At 42.6% G+C, this 22,771-nt stretch overlaps 2 protein-coding genes across 3 annotated transcripts; one reads left to right on the plus strand and one right to left on the minus strand.

Annotated features, from left to right (window-relative positions):
• Positions 1-79: 79 nt before the first annotated feature.
• Positions 80-3,476, minus strand: LOC135346901 (uncharacterized). Its single transcript, XM_064544681.1, has 5 exons — positions 3,333-3,476; positions 2,863-2,985; positions 2,478-2,557; positions 1,709-1,885; positions 80-1,294 (listed from the first exon to the last, which is right to left on the minus strand). Exons 1-5 carry the CDS (start codon positions 3,415-3,417, stop codon positions 233-235), a joined length of 1,527 nt encoding a protein of 508 aa, XP_064400751.1. The 5' UTR covers positions 3,418-3,476; the 3' UTR covers positions 80-232.
• Positions 3,477-3,521: 45 nt separating this feature from the next.
• Positions 3,522-21,768, plus strand: LOC135346879 (uncharacterized). Of its 2 annotated transcripts, XM_064544654.1 has the most exons (25): positions 3,522-3,684; positions 3,902-3,970; positions 4,153-4,230; positions 7,776-10,203; positions 10,437-10,786; positions 10,993-11,064; positions 11,411-11,454; positions 12,614-12,692; positions 13,012-13,190; positions 14,190-14,289; positions 14,580-14,684; positions 15,270-15,374; positions 15,621-15,702; positions 15,827-15,907; positions 17,554-17,620; positions 17,684-17,782; positions 17,952-18,224; positions 18,436-18,517; positions 18,584-18,636; positions 18,806-18,895; positions 19,693-19,785; positions 19,846-19,990; positions 20,884-20,984; positions 21,236-21,336; positions 21,461-21,768. In XM_064544654.1, the coding sequence occupies exons 4-25, from the start codon at positions 7,853-7,855 to the stop codon at positions 21,522-21,524; spliced, it is 4,716 nt and encodes a 1,571-aa protein (XP_064400724.1). In that variant the 5' UTR covers positions 3,522-3,684; positions 3,902-3,970; positions 4,153-4,230; positions 7,776-7,852; the 3' UTR covers positions 21,525-21,768. The 2 variants fall into 2 exon arrangements, with proteins under 2 accessions (XP_064400724.1, XP_064400723.1); XM_064544653.1 differs by lacking the exon at positions 4,153-4,230.
• The last annotated feature ends 1,003 nt before the right edge of the window (positions 21,769-22,771 follow it).

Below are 22,771 nucleotides of genomic sequence, written 5' to 3' on the forward strand. Positions count from 1 at the left end.
TTATGTATATACACGTGTATTTTTTTTACTATATAATTATGATTATTATAATTGCATGCTGCTAATAATAAAGAATGGACTGAACATTTCTGCTAATAATAAAGAATGGACTGAACATTTAAAGACAAACAAACCGTGATGCTATAATTAATGCAATTATACAATTATGAAGATATATATATATATAAAATATCACACACAGTGTAGTCCTACAATAGTTGTGTTGCTATAGCTACACAGCGGAGGACAGATTAGGATCTAGCCGCGAGCAATCGGAGAATCCGATTGGAGAGTTGGAGGTGGCGGTTATATCTGGGTCATCATACACAACACTCCCGTTTAAATCCGACCAAGCATTTGATACTTCCATAGAGTCAATTTTGTCCCCCTTATTATTAATTGGAGTCGAGTGGAAACTGCGAAATTTCGAAATGAGTGCTCGCTGTAGCATGTCAGTATTTCCGGTGAGCGTTAGTCTGTTCTTGTTAGCTCGTATGGGAGTGCCTCCAGGGGATCGATTGCGATTGGTGCGTCTCAGAATTGTCTGCCCAAGGGATGATATTTCGTTCAGCAGCAAACTTCTTTCTTCACTCGCGGGGAGTTCCAATGACGGATCCTGTGCCTCGTTAGTGGGATCGTTATCAAGGGGTTTCCCCTCAATGGGTGAGACCTCGTTTTTAAGGGACTTCCCATCAGTGAGTGTGGCCTGTTGTGGTCCAACAAACTGCCCCGTGCCGGTAGCTGTGTGCCTTGTGACTGTGAGCTGTGGGGGAAGTGGAGGGGGCAAGGGAGGTGTGGAATGTGACCCTGTGTCAGTAATAGCGTGTGACCCTGTGTCAGTAGTAGCGTGTTTTTCATTAGTACGAATAGTTGTTTTTCTCAAATCAAATACATCTTTGGTAACAGTTTTTGATGGAATTTTCTCCGGAGATCCACCACCGTCTATCAGATCGTCATCAAGTGCAACCACATCCACTGGTCGGGTTTTAATAGAAGGAGCTTGTCTGCTCTTATCAGGGCTTGCGATCAGTTCCTTACGAGGGCTGAGGTGGGTAAGTTTGTCTCCAAGGTTCTTAGGTTTAGCGGGTAGTGGTGGATGTGGGGTGGTGGGACGGGGGTGTTCCAAGGGACAGTATGCTGCTCCCTCGGTCGAGTGTCGAGATCGCCGAGTGGTAATACGGGATTGACCAGTTTGGTGATCCAGATCGACAGGTTTTTGTATGGGCGTATCACCTGTCTCCAATGGCGATGGTGCTTCAACATTAGCTTCAACATCAGCTTCGATTGAGGCAACCTGCACGAGGAAGCATAATTATTATAATTATAATGATTGCATAATGAAAGCAGCATAGCAGACAAGTGTATAAGTCTGTATAATTATACTGTACATGTATCAAATCCCTTACTGAATTACACTGGGGCAACGTAATGCAGTCTGTTAAATTTGTAATGACTTGCTTTTGCAATTTTGATTAGATTTTTGTAATGCTTTTCCAAGTAGTAAGATCAGAAGAGTATACTAGTGGAACACTTTAAATTGAAGAAAGGCATATTGCCGGGTCTCAAATGAACAGTTTGTATGAACAACTTTCTCAATAAAGGCCACCTCTGCATAATTATAGTAATGACTATACTGTAAATTTGTTCCCCCCAAATTAATATGTCCGTATAAAGGCGTTCCTTTGTCCTTAGTCGATATAATACTCACCTTTGACCCTGCGATGGGGGAGGTTATGTTGTGCCGAGTACAGTAGGTGGTGACTTGAGTGCGTAGTGTGAGTAGTGCCTCTCGTAGCCCCACTTCCTCACTCTCGGCAAAGGAGGGGTGGGCTCGTAACAGGTGCTTCAACTCTCGTACGTACGAGGACTTGTCACATCCGTTCTCCTGCGATCAAAAGTTAGAAAGAGTGAATTATATATACAGTTAGCAATTAGTACTAGCTAACAATTATCGTATAACAGGTTATTTTTGTATTTTTCATGATGTAGAGCATCGTACGAAATATTCTACCGCAATAGGTTCAACGTCACTATCCTCAGCTGTACGAATATTTAATTGGGCAGTTCATACAAATATTTGCACCAATGAAAATTACTCGCTATACACTGTACGGTACATGCACAAAAGAACTTGCAGCTGCTTCTTATACAGTACGCAGTCGGGGCAATGAAGTCAAGGTTACCAATGCCAGCCAGAGTGCACATTCATGACGATGTACAGACTGCATAGCATATAGTACCCTGTGTAATACCAGGAGCAAATCTCACATTTTATACTCAGCTTCAGTTTATATGTTGTGGTACGTAGATCTATAAAGTTTGATATAAGACACTAACTCTAACAAGACGCTGCAACTGAAGTGATCCCATACCAGCTACAATGAAAGGATGTCTAGAAGAAAGCTTGAATTGATTTAATTCACATTCAATTGAAGACACAAATAAATAGCGGTACAGTCTAGTGGTGCAATACCGACCTGGTTCAGATGTTCCCGTAGCAACCTGTCCCTCTCTGTCAGCAGTACCAGCCACTCTCTCACTAACGCCTCCGCCTCAGCTGCACACACATCATCATGACATCAAAGCTGATTATCAACCACGTACTGGAAACATTGCCAGTCTGCCTCAAAACAATGCATTTTACTCCAAAATCATTATTCAAAACACAATATACCTCCCAAGGAGCTACAGAATGTTGAAGATCTGATATCACGTGTTATGGATCCTAGTTACATGATTAACGCTCCCCTGTTTATTCGATTAAGGCGACACTAAAAACTATGCATACAAAAATTAAAGAGAAATGTCGAATTGTCGTTTATTTAGAGTGTTACCTTAATTAATACGCTACACTCTAGTCACCTGTGGGAAGACCCTCTTGGTACAAGTGGTGTAATAGTTCGTCCCTCCGTTGCTCGGCAACCTTCCTCCTCTCGTCCAGCTCCAGACGAGGGTTGTGCCACTCGTACCCACTCACATCCTCGACTGCACACACAAGGGGCGGGGTTACTATAGCCTATATAATGCATAATTGCTAGGCAGCCATACATGTACTATTAAAGGTACAACTGTTATTAAATAGTTTTTGGGGGACCGTTTCAATGTGAAGTTAAATTCTTATAATTCTACACACAGCAGCTCTGATCTGCTACACACCCTAGCTACTAGTGCCACACCCTCATCTTTATAGCTACTAGTATACTAGTAGATCTACTATAGTACTAGTAGCTATAAAGATGAGGGTGTGGTATGTTTTCAAAAAATGGATGGTTTCAAGCGTATACAGGTTGCTATCATGAGTGTAGCTGCTCTTGATCATTGCTCCAACTCACTTGGTCGTTTTGGTCTCACTTTGTTTACGTCCACATTCTCTATACTGGCCAAAATGCCTCTAGAACTGGAACAGCTATCCTCCATGTTGGGACCAAAGTCAGGGAAATTCCCTATTTACAAGTCCCTGTAGTTTTGAAATTGAAGCTGGCTTACTGCGCATGCGCTACAGAAGGGGCGTTGCTGGTATGGCTCATAGGAGGAGCCCTGCAATGATCAAAGTTTTATAATGTCAAAAAGCGGCCGGCTGAAGCAAGCATGCCTGCATGCTTTGTTGTGATATATTAGGGCTAGGCTAGCTGCTATAGTAGACACATAGGCTGCTACTTAAAGAAGAGAGAGCAAGCTGTTGAGGTGAGTATGTGTTGTAGTTTGCTGCCAATATCATTATATCAATGATCATGAGGCCTGTAGTGCACACACTATTCAGCATAGAGGTACATGTACAAGCACACTATGCACACTAGAGCTGTGCAGGGCAGCTGGTAGATGACGTAGCCAAAGCAATTGTAACTAGCACTATAAAATAAACACTGTAGGATGAATCTATTTGCATTTTAATATACTACAGGAGACGTTTTAATTTATATATCTGCTGCACACTGAGTGATATCCCCTGGCAACCCACGACTCCACAGAGGTAGGTGCTCTGCATATTAACGTACTGTACCTTGTGCCACTGCTAATCGTGGTCTCAATAGGGGAGGTGTTCTCTTGGAATTATTAAATTAAACACTGGGAGCAGGATATTTTTGAGCTATTCAATACTATTACTATAGATATTTATGTATGTTGTCGGGAACTATCTCATGTGACTTCTAGCGCTGTGTTTGTTGCTGAGTAGAGGTTTGAATGGAATCACAGGAGCCACTAAATATCACACCAGATGAATAGAGCATGGTGCGTATTTCAATGTCTTAATTAATTAGCATAGCAAGTAATTACTCATTAATGTCATGTCAGGAATGCATTCTCCTGTGCAGTATATATTACAGTCGACTTTCAGTATTGAGACATATTTCTGGTGCATGGTTTATTAGATCTGCTCTTTACAATTCTGCGTTGATCAGTTGTTGTGACATGATTCAATCAAGGTAATGATCACAGCTGTTAGTCGGCCCCACCACCCACACACACTCCACACCCGTATATACTTGGAGCTACTTACAATGGAGCACAATAATATTCAGTGTGTAGCCATTTCTTACTCTATCTGTATTGTACTGATTATACTAACTGTCATTCCCATGGTAATACGACCTCTTTCAACAGGCTACAAACTTTGCCTATTGAAAGGTACACTCGTTGTTAGAAATAATATAGGAAATTTGTTTAGAACTCGTTTTATGGTTTTCATTTGCTTACCATTGAAATCTAACAAAATTCGATCAGACTGCTCTCTGTGATGATCCATTTCTGTACGCATGTGTGTAAGTGTGTGTGTGTGTGTGTGTGTGCGCTAGCTAGCCTTCAGTCTGTAAATCATGGTGATACTACGCAACCCTACACGTACATTGTATGAACTTAGAACTCTGACAGTAATCACCACTGTGGCACTACTTGGCTAAATACGTTACCTAGGTAATGGCTAACTCACCAGATAGAGTTTCTTACAGTGCCTGTATCGTATTTCTCAACAATAACATTTAAACTACTCTTGCTATAACTTAACTAATGGCGTCTACCCACCAGCTACATGTACTGAGCTTGATGCCTGATGCTGTAGACCCACCCCCCTGCACTGTGTGTGTTTATAAGTGGCTCTGCCATATGTTGATGACTCCTTCTATGAAGTGTTAGCCACTTATCCACAAGTAGCTAACACAAGGAATGTCCTCCATTAGTACAGCTAGTGATGATTGCTAATTAGTCTGATCATGCAGCACACTGGCTGGATTTGGGGCTAATACTGTCTATTGTGGTCACCCTATACACCCTCTATAATACAGTCAGGTTAATGGGCCCCAAACCTCCATAGCATGTGTTTGGACCTGTGTTAGCAGGCCACCCTCTATAATACAACCAGGTTAATGGGCCCCAAAGTCTCTCCACACCAGCATGTATTTGGACCCGTGTCAGGCGACCTCTTTATTACAGCCAAGTTTATAGACCCCATAGCATGTATTTGGACCTGTGTTAGCAAGCCACCCTCTAAAATACAACCAGCCGGGTTACATGTATGTCCCCGTGCAAGGGTGACCACTATAGACAGATTTCACTACAAGATCTCTGCCTGTCTTTGCATAATAATTATTGTACTTTGATGGATTGTTGTACATGTATGTGTGTGTGTGTGCACTCTGTAGCTCTGTACATGCTGGTTCTGGTGAGTTGATGTGGTTGGGGGCTATCTGAAGTGGTTTGAAGCAACAAGTAATCCGCTACATATTGTACACATTGGGTTCTGGGAAAGTACAGTATGTGGTAAAGCTATTGTGTTTCCATGGGAAGGAAATGATGTTTGTGGGGCAAGCAACTGCCTTTCTTTAGGAGTCCTTTGGTGACTTTATTAGCTGTGGAAGTAACCTTTCACCTCATTAGGGTATCCATAGGGATATCCTTGCTCCATCAATGGTTGCCTATATTCATGAACCTACAAAGTGGTGTCACTGGTGTGTGTATGTGTAGAGGTGTATCCTAGCAGGGCCACTGTTGTGGGCAGGCCAACAGTGGCTGTAATAAAGAGGTGGTCTGCTAACACAGGTCCAAACACATGCTATGGAGAGACTTTGGGGCCCATTAACCTGGCTGTAATAAAGAGGTGGTCTGCTAACACAGGTACAAACACATGCTATGGAGAGACTTTGGGGCCCATTAACCTGGCTGTATTATAGAGGGTGTCCTGTTGGTGACCACAATAGACAAGTTTCACTTTTAATTAAATTACTAATTACGACGCCGAGCAAAGAAACTCATTCTATTAGTCTAGAGTCTAATATGCTTTTTAGTTTGATTAGTTCACTTTGTGTGCTCTTACAGCTGTAGCTGCGTGTGATTGTGGACTATAAGGTCATAAGAATTAAATAATGTAATTCATGAAGTTGCTTCCTATAAAGAAGTGCGGCAGCTGTTTCTAATTAACTGTTGTGATAATGAAGTCCAAGTTTGTGTGATAATTAACTAATGCAGCATTCTCATTGGTCGTCCTTACAACTGCTGACATTACATGTACATGTATAGATATAATGTGTTTAATTGTACATGTTCCTGTGTGTTATTGACATGCCTCACTGATTTAATAATAGCACTTTTAATTATATTCACGCCATTATTAAGTGCTATATGCTATGCTAGCTGTCGGTCCGTTTTAACTTTCACAGCTGCACTGATTGTATAATACTTGTTTATCGTCAAAATGCATAATAATTATAATGTAACTGTCTTTTTGGGGCGTACATATAGAAGTACCCGCTCTATTGCCATAGTGAGTGAGAGCACGGAATTTTTCGTGAGTCCAAATTTAGAAATTTAAACTTAGCGTAGGGCGGTTCCACTTTAATTAACGGTGCTTAATGAAGCATGTCAATATTTTACGTCCTGGAACAGAGGTATTAGTGCGTGACTTATGCTCCTGCTTAAACTAATAATAATACACTACAGTTGGTGTTGGGTATTGGTTTCATTCTGAAAGTTTGTCGGCTACTGATAGGATTGTCTTGTAAACAATGGCCATTATATTCCTCGTAATTTATATCGCCTGCTAATGTAATAATTTTCCCATAGTGGTCGTGTATACCACAATGTAGTGCACTGTAGACAATTCCATGGCAACTGAAGTATGATAAATTTGGAGCAATCAGTTTTAGTTTTCAAAAGTAACTGCACGAGTTAATTACCCATTCTTGCTTGTTTATTGCACGCTGTAGCAAATCTGATTTGTGTTCACTGTGATGTGTTTGTGTGTTTTCTATTAGCTTTCAGTGTATTGGGATTAATGAAATACTGTCAATGTACTGTCATAATAATAATATAAGTTCTTGACCCACAAAAGCATGGGTTTATCAACCTTACCTTAATAACACTGTATGTGTATGCATGCCATTAACACTGCATGCAGTGTATTGAAGATACATGTACATGTACACTTCCTACACAACTCACACTTCCTACACAACTCAAGCACTGTTGATGTATTCTATGACGAGTACCGCGTTGTATGTGTGTGTGTGGGTGTGTGTGTGCTTATTGACGTGTTCTATAGCCCCCACTGTGTATATGTATATGTGTGTGCGTGTGTGTGTGTCCTTATTGGTATATGCCAACTTATCTGTTTACCATACCCCTAACACTTGTGTTGATTTGTTGAATAATCCCAAATGAGCATTTCTGGGAATTTATATGCACAGCTTGATAGAGACGATTATGGTAAATACACGTGCACTCCCTACACAAATAATTATTCGCTTGTAATTAAACGTTTTTTCTCTCTTTCTTTCCTCTTACAGGTATACTCCTCAAGTTATGAACTTCTAGAGTGAATAAAATTTTGATATATCGTATGCAGTGAAAATCAATCAAGAATATGTCAGAACACGTCACCAATGGCAACCTCGTCACAGTGTCTCGTAACCTTGGTAATGGGGTCAAGAATGCAATCAAACGTCTCTCAGAGGCCAGTAGTGGAGGGGATTCCCCTGACCAATCACAGTGGAGCTCTCCCGACCACGTTCTACAAAATCAAAGAATTCATCCGCAAATAAGTATTGAACATTTTGATCATGATACGGAAACAAGTTCCAAAGAGAGCACACCATGTCCGGAACCACTATCCCCTAGGGAGCAGCCAAATGTCAAAAACAAAAAATGCAAATCACATTCATTACCTGCGGGATTGTTACTCGACGAAAGCTTCCGAAATAGTGATGAAATGATCTCCGACCTTTCCGACGATTTAGAGACCACTATAGAACTCGACTCATCGCTAGATTTCGACAAAGACCATCTCGCTGTAACTATAGTGACATCACCAACAGTCAAACGGCTGAGCCCAGTGTTGAAGAAACCGCTAAAGCACACAGACAGTGGCAATAGTACGCACTCAATCATGGAGTCCGATATGAGCTCCGATGAAGAGAACTATTTGGGAGGCAACAAAGAAGGTATGGACGATGAAGTGTTTAACGAGGCAGGGTATGCCAAGATTTTCGACACTGATTTGAAACTGATTGCATGGGCTGATAAAGAATTTGTGCCGTCGTGTCAAGCACTGTTGCAGTATTGCTCGGCGGGCTGCGAAAAATCGGAACAGATTAAAACCCAATTAAAGGACTTGTCCAACAGGATTATCTATTTCAGTAGCGAGCAACAACGACTGAGTGTGCAGCTACGATCACTGAACCTCCGCGGTGGTATCACAGCTTCTCTGAGCACCGACCAATTCAACCGATTCAGCACAATGACAGAGAAATCATCGTCGAGTGGCCACACCCACCAACCCACCTCCCCCGACTCCTCCGGGTCCCCTTCTGTGAGCGGACGCGAGAGCGGAGAATCACAGTACGATCATCGTAACTACGCCGTCAAAGTTCTGAGGAGCGTATCACAAGAACTCATTGAACCGTTGCTAAGAGACGCGGCAGACTTTGGATTTGCAGCCGAGCTGTACCAAGCAATCGTACAAGCTATACAGAAAATAGCGTGGAAAGTAGAAGCGTGTCTTTCGTTCAATGACCCCACGAAACAATTTCTTATTTATCACAATATCTTCACGACCTCCGTGACGGAGAGAGTTCAGGGTATGATGATTCGTGCCGCCCCCTCCACTAATCACACCAGGCACAGCAATAACGCCTCAGGCTCTATATCGGAGGAGACTTCTTCGCAGCTGCAGCAGAGCAACTCCATAGAAACGATCGACCCACAGAGAGTCATAAAGAGAACTCCCAGCGGACGTATTCGACCGAGCGGAACCGTGTTCAACTCTGACACCATACCGGATGATTTCAAAGTGGGCGTGGACAACGGCGATACCAGCCCCATACCCACCATCCACGAGTCCACCAAGGGAACACCCACTGCTAACTCTGCCGAAACCACACCCAAAGTGTTTCGATCGAGAACGGCAACAGCTGGAGACACAGATTCTATGGGCTCCTGGAAGAGCAGGCCTCTCTCTTCCAAATACGGTAGTAATCCTTTCCTCGACGAATATGGTTTTCCTATGCCAGTGGACTCCGCTCCCGATTATTTACGGCCGACAAAACCACGGCGAACAACTGTATCGTTGTCTCGTAACGAAGTCACTAGTCTCGGGCTTACCGTGGCCAAACGTGTGGACGAGACCATCATCTCAGACATGTCCAGTCCGTTGCTAAGGGAACGTCCCTCTAATAACAAGGAGGAGGAACAAAGAGTGAGAGAAAGACTACACGCAAAACTGACCGAAACGTTTAAAAAAATCCGAGAAGCCACTCCCACTCCACAATGTCCCTACAATCGCAACAAAAGTGCTAGTATGTCCGATATCCTTGACGATGCCCCGCCCACCTTACTGAGACGCCATGACAGCGAGACTCGGAAACAATCCCTGGACGTAGAAGATGCTGTTAGTACGGGAGGGTATTCCCCCACCTTCACGCGTAGTTTCATCACCCTCCCCCCTCAGACATGTGATGATTGGGTGTATCTAAACGAGCCAGCTGTGGACGTTCGTGTGTCTAGGGACAGTCCAACGAAGAAAGTAAAGAGCCCTCCTAAATCGGGCAAAGAGAAGAAAGTAAAGAAGCAACGCAAAGGAAGTGAGAAGAAAGAAACTGAAAAGAAGAAGTCTGCTGACAACAAGATCAGTACGTCTGGTCGCTTCACTGTGTCCCTGCGTAAGACTGCACAAGCCCTGAGGCGTATGTCCACATCTGTGCCAAAGTCCCGGGACAGGTTAGTATACATGTACATATCCACAATGTATCTGTACAAAGCTTATACTAAAAATACTGTGTTGTGTAGGTGTATTCTTGTACTCATGTGATAGACTTGTGTTTGGTATAATTGTATTGTGTTGAACTGACACCACACACAGGCAGTAATCTTGTTATAACAGTATGCACATACAACACACAACACTCCCCACACCCGCCCACACACACACACACACACACACACACACACAGCATGACGACAGCAGTGGAGGTGGGATCAATGGAAATGCTCTCTGAAACTAGCAAGGATCCGAGCAGTCGACCAATCAGCTCGCTCAGTGAGCCCGCCTCCCCTATAACAAAGTCTCGTGTACACACAATGCCAAGCAACAAACGCAAGATCACCACTTTTTTCAAAAGTGGGAAACCACAGTCCAAGAGTTTCAGTAAAGCCGACACCCTCGCACGAAAGCGCAAAGTTCAGAAGTCAGGGTTCTTAGCGGGTTACCAAGACCCCGGCTCGGGTGTTGGGTTCGGAGAGTCCATTGACCTTCAGTACTCGGAGCAAGTGGACCTGGAGTTATCAGCCGTACAGGGGGAGGGTAAGTGGGTGTGGTCAGGCTGTAATGTGCCGAAAAATTTTAGAGCAGTGGTGTCAATCCTTAATCGCAATTCAGCACACAAATTTGTATACTATTTGTTTTTCTGTATTCCACACCAGTTTTGAGTTTTTTGAGGACTTGCATGTATAAAACGATCTGTGTGTTTGTGGATACATCGTGTAGTTTATTCCCCCGCCCCCTCTCAGCTGAGAAGGAGCTATTGGTCACGGTGGGTGTGGCCGGGAAACAGCCGACAAAGGGGAAAAAGCTCTCTACAAGTGAGTAAAACATTGGTCACCTGTAGCTTGGCTTAGAATTTTTTGCTGTGTTCAACCCTTTTCATCCCTTCACTTGAAATATACATTTAAAAGCAAAAAGCAGAAATTCTATTCTAATTGACCGCAAGTGTGTAGACTAGTGGCAGAGCCTATTATGGTGTGGTACACTGTACATGTATGCTAGCTGGTACGTGTGTTTTCTCTAATAACGTGCTTGCTGAGAGGTGAAAAGAGTTGTACTACTGGTCCCTCTCTGAAAATGATTTGGGAAATAGCCACAACTCTGCATAATACGTATTATCAATGTGTCATACATGTAGTCATTGTATGTCCTCGTTATCTGTAGGCAATGGATGGTTCGAGATCACCGTGACAACCAACATCAAACAGGTAACATCTTCCTCGTACTATCCCCATCACTTCCTGTCACGTGATCCCCCCCTCACATAGTTTTAGTTTTATAGTGTGAGATGGCCCAAATGATTACTTTAATTGCCATACGAGATTGAAATTGAACCCACGGAAATTAAGTTATGGCGGCTGAAAGAAACTATTGAGTTGAACATCTTTCAAACGGCCATAACTTTAGTAATTCTTTTATAATTATTAGTCGTGATGATTTGTGTCATAATATCGGAGCAGAGTGTTATGCTTTTCTGAAAGCTTAGAAAGAGACCTTTCAATGTTAATGAAAGCTTAGAGACCTTTTAAATGACACGTTTAAATCCAAAATTTCATTGATACCATGATTTGTCATTACATTTTTTCGGCTTGGACCGTGGGTTATAATAATCCTTGGTATGGCCAATTTAGTAAAATAATAATTGTTTATGAAATTTGATAACACCATTTGAAAGGTCTCTTTCTAAGCTTTCAGAAAAGCATAAATTTATTACTCTCTTCTCTGATATCAAGTTTTTCGTTGTTTACGTATATCACACAAATCATCAGGACTAGTATTATTATGCCTCGGTGCGCGTGCGCAAGCGAGGCATACGGTAGTGTGTTTGTGTGTAGACTATTTCAGCTGCTCAAGGATCAATGAAGTGCAAGTAAGAGTTTCTGTAGGCTTCTAGTCATGTTTTCTTGGCATGCTATTTGTGGATTTGCAAAATAAAGCTTTGTTCTCGAGTTATGCCTAGTTTTGCTTACTTGGAATGCCATTGCAGCCTTTTCAGAAGAGTCCGTAGCAAAACTTGTTCACCGAGTGTTGCTACTCTACTTAGTAGTTAGCTCTGATATCAAGTTTTTCGTTGTTTACGTATATCACACAAATCTTTTTCAAGTAATCGTTTTTAACTAACAATCATGGTCGATCATTACCCACTATTTGAGTTTCCCTGTGATTGCATGCAATCATAATCAATGTGTGTATAAAAGCTAACTATTAGTAGTTTTATGTTATGTAGCTTTGGCACCTCCACCGAGGCATCAGCACCCGCGGTGCTTTCATTATATCAGTGTCTTAAATACCTGGGTAACAGGATATAATTATTGTGATATAGTTGACTATTGCTGACGTGTGATTACCCCCCTTCCCCTCACATAGTTTGGTCGGAATCACTACACCATCCTGAGAACGGTCAAACAAGCTCAAAACCTGTTTGACGAGTTGCAGACCTCCCACTGTAAGTAAACCCACGCACGCAATACATCAGTAGCGAGTCAAATCCATTGTCTTCAAACATTGTGTTAACATGACGGTGTATTGTACATGTGGCTATCTTAGGTGGTGTTTACCGTATCTTCTTTAATGACTAATAATAACAGTTGTGTTTGAGCTTATCTACATGTACATGTACGTGACTTCCTTGGGTGACCTGTTAGCCTGTCGTTTGAAAAGGTGGCTTCAAGAATGATCTAAGACTGTTAATAGCCACATTGCAACAGACCACCCCCTGCTACCCCCCACATAGTTACAGATCACACCCCCTATCCCCCCCACAGCTCTCAAGTTCCCCGAGCGTCCAGACAAGAAGAAGGACTCTCGTAAGCAGAGTCAGCAAATTGAGGACTTCCTGAGGTTTGTGTCTGGCAGCTCCCACCTCCGAGAGAGCACCCCCCTCGTCATGTTCCTCATGCCAGATGACCAGTTCGGGACTTTCACTGACAACGGCTCAGAAGTTGTGAGTGTGTGTGTGTTGTGTGAGTGGGGGTGGGGGTGGGGGTGGGTGCATGGGAGGTTGTGAGTATGTTTGATGAGAGGTATACAAGGAATGAAGTGGGAAAAGATTGTCAGTTGCACACCGTCCCAAATCTAACATATGGAAAAAGCTTTCCTACATGTAATTTGTATTGTTTCAACGATGGTTAGAATCTAGCATTCAAATTGGTACACTCAGTTTTTTGATTCAGTAAAACTCGATGTGCATGTGTGTGTGTGTGTGTGTGTGTGTGCGTGCGTGCGTGAATTTGTTTTAACAATAATGGAGAAGCATCATCATAATTGTGTCCACTATTGAATCTGTTGGTTATATTAACAGCTGCTTTGTTTGGCTTTCGTATCTACACACACTGTTGCTATGATAACTGGAGGCAAGTGTGTGATTTTGTCTCGTCTGATTCACTCTTAATTTGCCCGGTCATATTTCTATAGCAGCACTAATGCAGCTGTCACTGTACACACCTTGTTCCATATTCACAGAATGTCACTCTTTCGGTGATAAGTACAGCTGTAGTTAATAGCCACCCCAATAACGTGTTGCGTAGTAACCACTTAATAAAGTCTATAAAGGTCATGGTTATGCAGAACTGTACTGGCATTCAAGATCTTAGTACATTTGTAGTATTTCTAGCATTAGCCTATCTTCTTATAACTAACAGCGAGAGTGTAAGTGTCCTAGCTCCACTGCATACTTAGTCTAGCTAGTACAGTGTGCATAGATTCATCATTATATTATGCAGTGCTATACCCAGTGGTGCCTATTTTCAATCTAACTTTGCCTCTTTTATAGCCTATTGTGGTAAACTAGGCCTATGAGAGGTGGTTTATTATTTGCCTAGAGGTACCAACCACCATAATAGCTGCTCTATGTTTATTTTACAGTTTAGTAGTTGCATGCTAGTGCTGGTCAAAATACTGTACGTGTATGCACATGTAGCTAACTCTCTCCCACCATCCTCAGAACTTTGAACTCATCATGACCTTCTATACTCCGGACCACTATTCAGGCCCTCCTGGTAGTCATAGAAACGTGGAGGAGGTGCTCCCCGAGGACACACCCAGTGAGTCACTACACACATGCTCACACACACACACACCCACACACACACACACACACACACCCACACCCACACACACACACACACACACACACCATTGTCAAATTGCAAGTCAATATTTTACCTTTTTACGTAATTAACAGTTTTCGAGTAGGTTACATTGTAATGTTAACTTTACTGTAGGTTTACTAATGTACATGCAGTGAAGCCTGCATCATATTATTGCAGCTACAAGAGTGCCCAAGTGCTGTATACACTATAAGATCACTGACCACTTTTCACACCTGTCACAGATTCATCGCCGCCGGCCCGCCCACGGAAAGGGGGCACTCTAAAGCGAGGGACGATGAGGGTTATAAAGAACGAAGAGGAGGGAGCCACATTCATCATCAGAGAGGGTACGTCTGTGTGTGTGGGCAGGGGGGCTTGCACTGGGAAATGATTTTGAAGTGTAGGAGATTTTTTTTTTTTTTTTTTTTTTTTATAATAATTCTGCAAAATGCATGGATACACTAGTAGCATATTACGCTAACCTAATGTGCGCCCTGTATATATTACTTACAATAGCGAGTACAAATTAAAAATAAAGACTAATATTATACTAATGCTCATTGCGTGTGTAGCAAGTATTTAAGTTGGGTCTATTGAGGAACTTGGATGTGAAACCTGTCTCTATAGTGATGGCTCTTGGGCAGGCCAACAGTGGCTGTAATAAAGAGGTGACCTGCTAACACAGGTACAAACACATGCTATGGAGACTTTGGGGGCCATTAACCTGGCTGTATTATAGAGGGTGGCCTGCTAATAGACAGCTACAGGTTGTAGGTGTACATGTAGCAACAAGTTGCATATTATGGTAAGGGCAGCTTGTACTTGTACTCTCTCACACAACACTACTATCTGTTAGAGTGGTGCTGCTCTGAGTGCACTCATGTTGTTCCTGTTATCAGTACACACACCACCCACCCCACACACACACACAGAGGAACAAGATGCGCTGATAGTGGCATGTGAGGATGATCGCTATGTTGTGGTGGCCGGGACCTTTGAGAAGCTTGTGGAGCAGCTGGCAGGGGACGAGAAGCCAGGCAAGTGCACTCATCAGCTTCGGATAGTTATTTGAGTGTCTGTGAAGGCTGTTACAGAATTGTCTGCACCCAAAAATAATATGTTCATACATTATTAGTTAATTAGCCTAGCACACAAGGGTGCTACATGTAGCTATTAAATGGTTGCTACAAGAGTGAGAAAAAGAGCTTTGCAAAGCTGTAAAGCTGTATATAGTGCCAGAAGCCGTTATCTTAATATTGACAATAACATGAATTAATTTACAGACCAGCGCTTTGTGAGCACTCTGTTGATTGGATATCGACACTTTGCCACTCCAGTGGAGCTCCTCACTGGACTACTCAGAAGATATCCTAACCCACTACCCACACACACACACACACACACACACACACACACACACAAACAGGTACACCATTGCTAAAATAGCCTTAGGATTTTATAATGTATGTTCCTTGACCTTTTAATGCACATTCCATTTGGAGCTTCCCCCCAACGCCACTGATGAGGAGATAGTGTACGCTGAGAAGTGGAGATACATGATACAACTCAGGTGTGTGGGTGTGTGGGTGTGTGGTGTGGGTGTGTGCAGTAGTGGGCCGGGCTACTAATAACTGTGTGTATTAATTATGTTAGTATGTGTATATTGTATGTAGGTAATTTGATGTAATATGTACATGTACATGTATGGTGGGTGGGTCACCCTGTAAGCTAGCCACCCTCTATAGTACAGCCATGTACATGTATGGTGGGTGGGTCGCCCTATAAGCTAGCCACCCTCTATAGTACAGCCATGTACATGTATGGTGGGTCACCCTGTAAACTAGCCACTCTCTATAATACAGCCATGTATGGAGGTCACCCTGTAAGCTAGCCACCCTCTATAGTACAGCCATGTACATGTATGGTGGGTCGCCCTGTAAGCTAGCCACCCTCTATAGTACAGCCATGTACATGTATGGTGGGTCACCCTGTAAGCTAGCCACTCTCTATAATACAGCCATGTACATGTATGGAGGTCACCCTGTAAGCTAGCCACCCTCTATAATACAGCCATGTACATGTATAGAGGTCACCCTGTAAGCTAGCCACCCTCTATAATACAGCCATGTACATGTATGGAGGTCACCCTGTAAGCTAGCCACCCTCTATAATACAGCCATGTACATGTATGGTGGGTCGCCCTGTAAGCTAGCCACTCTCTATAATACAGCCATGTACATGTATGGTGGGTCGCCCTGTAAGCTAGCCACTCTCTATAATACAGCCATGTACATGTATGGTGGTCACCCTGTAAGCTAGCCACCCTCTATAATACAGCCATGTACATGTATAGAGGTCACCCTGTAAGCTAGCCACCCTCTATAATACAGCCATGTACATGTATGGTGGTCACCCTGTAAGCTAGCCACCCTCTATAATACAGCCATGTACATGTATGGTGGTCACCCTGTAAGCTAGCCACCCTCTATAATACAGCCATGTACATGTATGGTGGTCGCCCTGTAAGCTAGCCACTCTCTATAATACAGCCATGTACATGTACAATGGTGGGTCGCCCTGTAAGCTAGCCACTCTCTATAATACAGCCATGTACATGTATGGTGGTCACCCTGTAAGCTAGCCACCCTCTATAGTACAGCCATGTACATGTATGGTGGGTGGGTCGCCCTGTAAGCTAGCCACCCTCTATAATACAGCCATGTACATGTATGGTGGGTCGCCCTGTAAGCTAGCCACCCTCTATAATACAGCCATGTACATGTATGGTGGGTCGCCCTGTAAGCTAGCCACCCTCTATAATACAGCCATGTACATGTATGGTGGGTCGCCCTGTAAGCTAGCCACCCTCTATAATACAGCCATGTACATGTATGGTGGTCACCCTGTAAGCTAGCCACCCTCTATAATACAGCCATGTACATGTATGGTGGTCACCCTGTAAGCTAGCCACCCTCTATAATACAGCCATGTACATGTATGGTGGTCACCCTGTAAGCTAGCCACCCTCTATAATACAGCCATGTACATGTATGGTGGTCACCCTGTAAGCTAGCCACCCTCTATAATACAGCCAGGTTCTATAGCATGTGTTTGGTCTGCCCAAGGGCCAACACTATAAACAAGTTTCACTGTATGTATACATTTATCCAATGTTGTGCTCTCTCCTTACACATTCTATTTCAATATTACCTACAGAGTTTTGGATATTTTGACGTACTGGATAAAGAAATGTTGGCCGGACTTCTACAGACACCAGGAGATGGTGAGTGCTACAGCTGATATTATAGTCACTAATGCGTTCACTCTAACCACACCCCCTCCGCAGCTGGATCTGACCAATCAGTTTATAGGCGATCTCAAGTCAGCCAAGGACCCAAACTTCAACCTAGCCGGTACTAACCTTGAGAAAACAGTGGCTGAAAAGGTGCGTGAGTGTGTGGGTATGTGTGTGAGTGTTTGCGCACCTGTGTTAGCGGACCAATGTGTGAGAGGGGGGGGGGGTGATTATTTATCTCAAATCATTTGGGACAATCTTTTGTACTTATAGTTGGTATGAATCATCACACTAACCCATCATCTCCCCACCCCTCCAGTCTGAGGCCAGTCCTCGTATCTACAAGCTTGGCACACCTGGCACACCATGCACATCCAGAACGCCTACACGCACACCCTCCACACCGACCACACCCACACGTACTCCCTCCACACCCACGTCACCGCAAGGAGGGACAGTACTTCCCACGCCCCCTTCCACACCTTCCACTCGCGGGGAATCAAGTACCCCCTCCCCTCTTGTAGGTGGGAGGAGTCGCAGTCGTCAGCCAGTGGACATCAGCACCCTCACAGCTATACAACTAGCCAGACAGGTACGCATACTGATAGCATGAACGTCACTTTTAACAAGCATGATCTTTACCGTATTGTATGACACTTTTTGAATGATAAGTCTATAATATCAATTCTGTATAGCTAGGTCCCTTCCAAATGGGCTGTTTTAAAAGTTAACTTTTGAGTACTCATAATTTGGGTTAGGTATTAAGGATTCTGCATTTTTACCATTTATTTTTTTCGGTATAGCTGACTTTAATAGAGCTGGAGTTTCTGAAGCTCGTCACTACCCACGAGTTAGCCGTCTACACCTGGGAGCAAAACACGCCAGGTGAGATATAACACGTTCTCCATATGCTACTGTTTCATTACCTCTCTCTCTCACACACACGTATAGAGAATAAACCGTACAGAAAAAATTTGGACAACTTCATAGCAAGATTCAATAAAGTAAGTGCCTATAGTTTTGAATTAACTACTGGCAAGAAATAGCCTCCATCTCATGTTGTGTGCACAGAATCAATTACCTCTCCTCCCTAGGGGATTCTAACTCCTCCCCATTACCCTCTCTTAACCCCTCCCCTCCCCTCCCTAACCCCACCCTTTTCCCTCTCCTCAGGTGAGCTACTGGGTGGCGAGTGAGATATGTTCAGTGAAGGATGCAAAGTCGAGAGCAGCTCTCATTGAGAAGTTCATTGAAATAGCAAAGGTATAGTCAATATCTTGTGTTTCTGAATCAGTGTGTCTCCATCTTGTTTGATTCGTGCAAGGTTGTGTTCTCAAAATCAGAGATGTGCCCACACTAGTCGGTGGTGGTTGGTACTATATACCACTAGACAAACTAGAGCAACTTAAGTGCAAACACTCGGCTGGTGATGTGATAATACGATCTATACATGTATATAGAAACCAGAGGAGTAAATGAAATGCATTTATAGTCATGTATGACTGAGCTATAGCACAGCAATAAAACTAAACCTAGACCTAATTTAAGTCAGCACTCCTGGTATGTTCTGGCTAAGATAAATAACCACAATATCATATTCTAGCTTTCTACTTTAGTGACCCTTTTCCATTGTTTCTGGTACAGGATCACTTCAGCTGCAGATAGTGTCTCGAATAAAGGCCGCGTGTAGTTAGGCTGTTAGCTAGCCCTACAGCCGACGTGCAAGTTTAGCATTTGCTCGCTTTTATTAACTACTTAAAACTAATAACTTGTTGTGTGAAGGCTATCCATGCTGTAAACGCAGGGCTATGGAGTAGACTCACATGTTATAACAAACACACAAACCAACAGACTAGTACTATATAATTCGTGGCCGCCCACGCACCTTGGGCCACCTAGTTCAACACATAAAAGAGGCAATGTGTGTGAGATTGACGATTGAAAATAGCCACTTCTTAGAAAATTCTGGCCACATCACTACTCTAAATTAATTGTCCCAAACATTTTTCTCGAAGTATTTCTGTGACTATCCAGTAATTGTACACACGCACGCACTGTAGCAATGTCAAGAGCATAGGAACTTCAATACGACCGTCTCCTTGGTAACGGGCCTCTCGCTGGCAGCTGTTAGGAGACTAAAAAAGAGTTGGGAGGTGAGAATTTTATTTTTATTCTCATCATCATTATTGATGATTAATGATTATTTTCCACAGTTTGTAGGAGAAAAATCAGTTAAAGCCTATCAGAAGTTGACGTTAGTTACATCACCCACGAGTAACCATGGCAACTACAGGAAGTTGTTGTCGTCCGTACACAGAAGAGAAAGTGGTATCCCCTACGGCTGCATTCCTTATTTCGGTAATTAATCAAGTCACTATAATCTATGTCAAAATGTTATAAGTAAGATACCTTTCAAATTAGGTGTTTAAATCCTCACTTTTGTCGCGACCATAAATTGTCATTTTTTGACTATTTTGGTCATTTTTTGGCCATAGGATTTAATATACATGTAGTACATGTACATGTACAATGTATAGGTATAACTGTAAACACTGTTACAGTAATTAATTAGTCCAAAGTTGGGGCTCATAACTTGAGTTTAGAGTATTGAAACAATATCTCATTGCAGAGGAGGTCGGACATCACTTGAACTTTCACTAATTATGACCTTTTAATGACATTCCAGGCCAAATTGCTTTTCGTTTTTGCTGACTCAGCAGTAGAACATGATTGGATCTAGGCGGATCTAGCTAGTATGGCTATTATGTACTGATAGGGTTAGGTCCAGTAACCATCATAGACACCAAACACAACTAGCTGTCAACAGATTCAGCGACAGAAACCGTGCAGAAGTATTGTCTCATGAATCAGTCGCCCTCTATAACATAGACTCGTGATTAGGCCGCCCAACTTTTAGAGGGCGGCTAAAATAGAGACTAGCAGAGAAGTACAGTAGACGCTACTGCTGAGTCAGCAAAAACGAAAAGCAATTTGGCCTGGAATGTCATTAAAAGGTCATAATTAGTGAAAGTTCAAGTGATGTCCGACTGCCTCTTGTATTGAATGGTGTGTTTCATGTCAGGTGTATTCCCAGGGAAAGTCCCTTTGTTATGTTGTCCTCCATGATCTTAATGTTGCTTATAGATTTTAGATTTGGGAAAGTGCAATAAGCAAACTGTGTTTTCGATAGTTTTGTATTGAGAAAGTGTATGTGGCTTTTTTTAATTCTTCTGTTCTCGTCCATTGCACAGGTGTGTTTGTTAGGGACCTCGTATTCTTCAACGATGGAAACGCTAAGAAACTAAAAAATGGGCTCATTAATTTCTCTAAACTGCGGACAATGGTGTTGAAGGTGAGGGGGCGGGACAGCTGTGCGGGTACATGTACCACCTGTAGCTGTGTAGTAGTCTGTTGATCTGTATACTTCTGTAATAATCATGAGTTTTGTTTGTGTTGCTAGGAATTAGTGTGTTTGTCTGACCAGTTACTTAGCTACTGTACATGAAGCTTCTTCTCAACCCAAATTGTTTAGTTCGTACAATTAAACACAATTATTTAAATGCGCTTGTTTTAACTCCGACTCTCTATTATTGTGTTCCTTAGTTTGAGGAGCTGAAGAGATATCAAAGGTCCAAGTACTTCTTCCCACCCGAGGACAGAACAAGAGATTTTTGTAAAAACCTCTGGAGCTTATCCGAATCAGAGTGAGTGGGCGTGTGTGTGCGTATGTGCGGGGGTGTATGTGTTTGCGTGTGTCACTGCAACTTGTGTAAAGTCTCCACTCAAAATTAAGAGATCTTTATCTCCCACTTCCCATTTCTTCTCTAGTTTGTACGAGGTCTCGTTGCAAGTAGAGCCAAGAGAAGCTCCTCCCATTGAGACCGACGTATAGAAACGACTATCCATTTTCAGCTTTTTACTTTAATGACTCCTTACCAACTGTACCGTAAGTGTACACTGTGTGTGTGTGTGTGTGTGTGTGTGTGTGTGTGTGTGTGTGTGTGTGTGTGTGTGTGTGTGTGTGTGTACGTCATTTCACTCTATGTAATATCTTTTTTGTGCACCATCAGCTATTGTGTGTGTGTATACATGCGTGCAGTCAATTTGTTTGCCAAATAATTATTCGTTTGTTCAAATGTTGAAAAGTCAAAACACTACGAATCCACGTTGTAATAATTTTCTTAATTGTTGTGTAATACAACGTTCTTCCCACGGTCATACAGGTACATACATATATAGTTGTGGCATTTATTGATTTGAAGGGGCATGACAGGAAATGTATCTTTATATGGATAATAGCAAGGGCTAGTGTAATTGTAGCTATTGGATTAAAGGCTTAGATCACCAGATCCTACCAAGAATAAGTGTCTAATTAAAATAACATGAAATACCGGTCATCCTCTGAACTGTACATGCAAGAACTTCCTATGTTGGTATTTATTATGTGCTAGCTGTACGTAAGATTGTTGTCTATTATACTGTAAGACTTCATTTCCTACGTAGGTAACAATATTCTTATAATAAGCGTTCTTCAATCATTTAATCATTTCCTGAGGCCTCAGTAATTTCCACCTCCGACCCACACAAGGCATTGTAATATCTGGCATTGCTCATATCCTTGATGAGTCATACACTGTCATAATTAGACTTACACATGTATGTGCTACGTACATATTTCCTAAGTTGCCTCGGTTACCGTACATGTATGTACATGTACAGGATATAAGTATGGAAGTAAACAAACTAGCTAGCCTTGGGCTGTACACGTATACCATATTATAGTTGTTACTCTATCCAAGTGAGCTGAGATTATGCAGTGCTAGTACTGCTTCCTATTAGATTCCTAATACTGTCAGCAATGCAATTTGTATTTTGATAGTGTTCAGTTGATCTTACGTGTCGAGATGTTCCACACACTGATACCTATAGGCCCTGCATATGACTAATAGCCTGTGCATTAATTGAGTCAATTAAGCTTTGTGCAATGCTACGTAGGCATGCAGCAATTAAGCTGTACTGCTACGTACACTGTATGCATGCAGCAAGATGTACGTATGCATGCCTTTAATGCTACGTATAGGCATGCAGCAAACTATAAGGCTACGTGACGTGGGCATGCAGCATGTTGGATACATGGGC

This window comes from Halichondria panicea, chromosome 13 (assembly GCF_963675165.1).
Source record: "Halichondria panicea chromosome 13, odHalPani1.1, whole genome shotgun sequence".
Taxonomy (NCBI): Eukaryota; Metazoa; Porifera; class Demospongiae; order Suberitida; family Halichondriidae; genus Halichondria; species Halichondria panicea.